Source organism: Trichechus manatus, unplaced genomic scaffold (assembly GCF_000243295.1).
Source record: "Trichechus manatus latirostris isolate Lorelei unplaced genomic scaffold, TriManLat1.0 scaffold00185, whole genome shotgun sequence".
NCBI classification, from domain to species: domain Eukaryota; kingdom Metazoa; phylum Chordata; class Mammalia; order Sirenia; family Trichechidae; genus Trichechus; species Trichechus manatus.
In genome coordinates, this window is record NW_004444121.1 from 3,211,225 (window position 1) to 3,213,075 (window position 1,851).

At 63.5% G+C, this 1,851-nt stretch overlaps 1 protein-coding gene across 1 annotated transcript in view; it reads left to right on the top strand.

Annotated features, from left to right (window-relative positions):
- The window catches only part of ADGRB1 (adhesion G protein-coupled receptor B1), an 80,185-nt gene that overhangs the window by 55,040 nt on the left and 23,294 nt on the right, over nucleotides 1-1,851 (top strand). Inside the window, exons 25-26 of the mRNA XM_012558762.1 lie at nucleotides 390-540; nucleotides 1,406-1,475. Coding sequence (XP_012414216.1) covers nucleotides 390-540; nucleotides 1,406-1,475 — 221 coding nt within the window. The remainder of the gene's footprint in view (nucleotides 1-389; nucleotides 541-1,405; nucleotides 1,476-1,851) is intronic.

Genomic DNA, 1,851 nt, shown 5'->3' on the forward strand with positions numbered 1-1,851 from the left:
GGGACGGCCGTAGGTGGGGACGGGGCCGGGCTCTGTCTGAGCTTGCCTGTGACTTGCCATGTGGCCTTGGGGTGTGACTCCCCCTCTCTGGGCCCCAGTGCCCCATCTATTGAATGGATGGGTTTGAACTGTGCCTTCCGAGTGGGTGCCTCAGCCTGGTGCTTGTGTGGCTGGGGAAAGTGGGGCAGGGTGTTTGTCCCTGGCAGTTTGTGGGCTGGGTCGTGTGACCACCCACCCATTCAGGGGGCCTGGACACTTGCCGGCTGATCTCCGGGCTGGTTGGGGCTCTGGTCGCTTCCTGCCGGGATGTGGCCTGGTTCCGCCGCGGTCACTCTGGGTGGGCGTGGGGCCGGAAGCCCCTGCCCAGCCCTCGCCCGCCGCCCGCCCAGGTGGTGTGCACGCTGGTGGCCGCCTTCCTGCACTTCTTCTTCCTCTCCTCCTTCTGCTGGGTGCTCACGGAGGCCTGGCAGTCCTACATGGCTGTGACGGGTCGTCTCCGGAACCGGCTTGTCCGCAAGCGATTCCTGTGCCTGGGCTGGGGTGAGCAGCCGCGGGCGGGCGGGCGGGCAGGCGGTGTGGGCCATCTGTCCTGGCACCTTGTTCCCGGCCCCTCGCAGCCCCTTCCCCCCTTGTCCCTGCCCCCCGCCAGCCTCTCTTGGCTCGTCCCTCTGGCCTCCTCCCTTCGCATGGCGGGTCACCAGATAAAGCACAGGAAGCTCGTCACATGGGAATGGCAGGTGAACGAGGACTCTGTTCTTAGTGTAAATGTGTCAGTCTGTCCTGCTGGGGTGGCTCACGTGCTACTGTGATGCTGGAAGCTATGCCACCAGTATTTCAAATACCAGCAGGGTTACCTACAGTGGACAGCTCTCTGTAGAGCTTCCAGACTAAGGCCTACCAGGAAGAAAGGCCTGGTGATCTACTTGTGAAGATCAGCCAATGAAAACCTCATGGGCTGTGCCAGAATGCTGTCCAGCTGTGGTGCTGGCAGATGCGCCCCCTCGGTTGGGAGGCACTCACCACACACAGTGGACTCGAGCGTATCAGCGATGGTGAGGATGGTGCAGGACCGGGTAGCGTTTTGTTCTGTCATACTTGAGGTCGCCGTGAGTCAGAGCGACCCAGCGTCAGCTGACAACATGCCCCGTGCAGTACCTGGGACACACTTCCACTAAAGAATGAGTCCTCGTCACCTGAGGTTCACACCTGGCTGGCGTCCACCATTTGCACTGCCCCTCTGGTTCCGTGGGGCCTTCTCTTGTCCACCCTGGCCCACCTCTCTCACACTCGCTGTCCCCTCCTGTTGCGGGGGCCTCCTCTCTGCCAGCAGGGCTGGGAGGAGGCAGGGGCGGCAGGGGGTTCGGGTGGCGGGGGACCGACACCTTTCTTTCCGGCCCTTCTCCAGGGCTCCCTGCGCTGGTCGTGGCCATCTCTGTGGGGTTCACCAAAGCCAAAGGGTACAGCACCATGAACTAGTGAGTCCCCACCCTACACCGTCCCATCTGCCAGCCACCCCATCTTGCAGATGGGAAAACCGAGGCTCAGAGAGGCGGGGGTACCCAAGCTGGAGGCTGAGCCACAGCCCCCGGGTGGCCCCTCCCGGGAGAGGGCCACGGGATTGAGAGAGTCTCCAGCCCCTCCACCAGGTGGCCGTGGGCGGATCCATGAGCCTCTCTGAGCCTCAGTTTCCCCACCGTGCAGGTGCTGACGAGAAAGCAGACGGGGAGCAGCAGGTGTGCCCCGTCCGGGGCTCAACCCCTGGTGGTGGGAGGGTGGGCGGCGGATGCTGATTTTCAGTTGATGTCACTGAGGCCTGAGGGTCAGCCGGGTCCAGGTCCTAGGGCCTTGAAT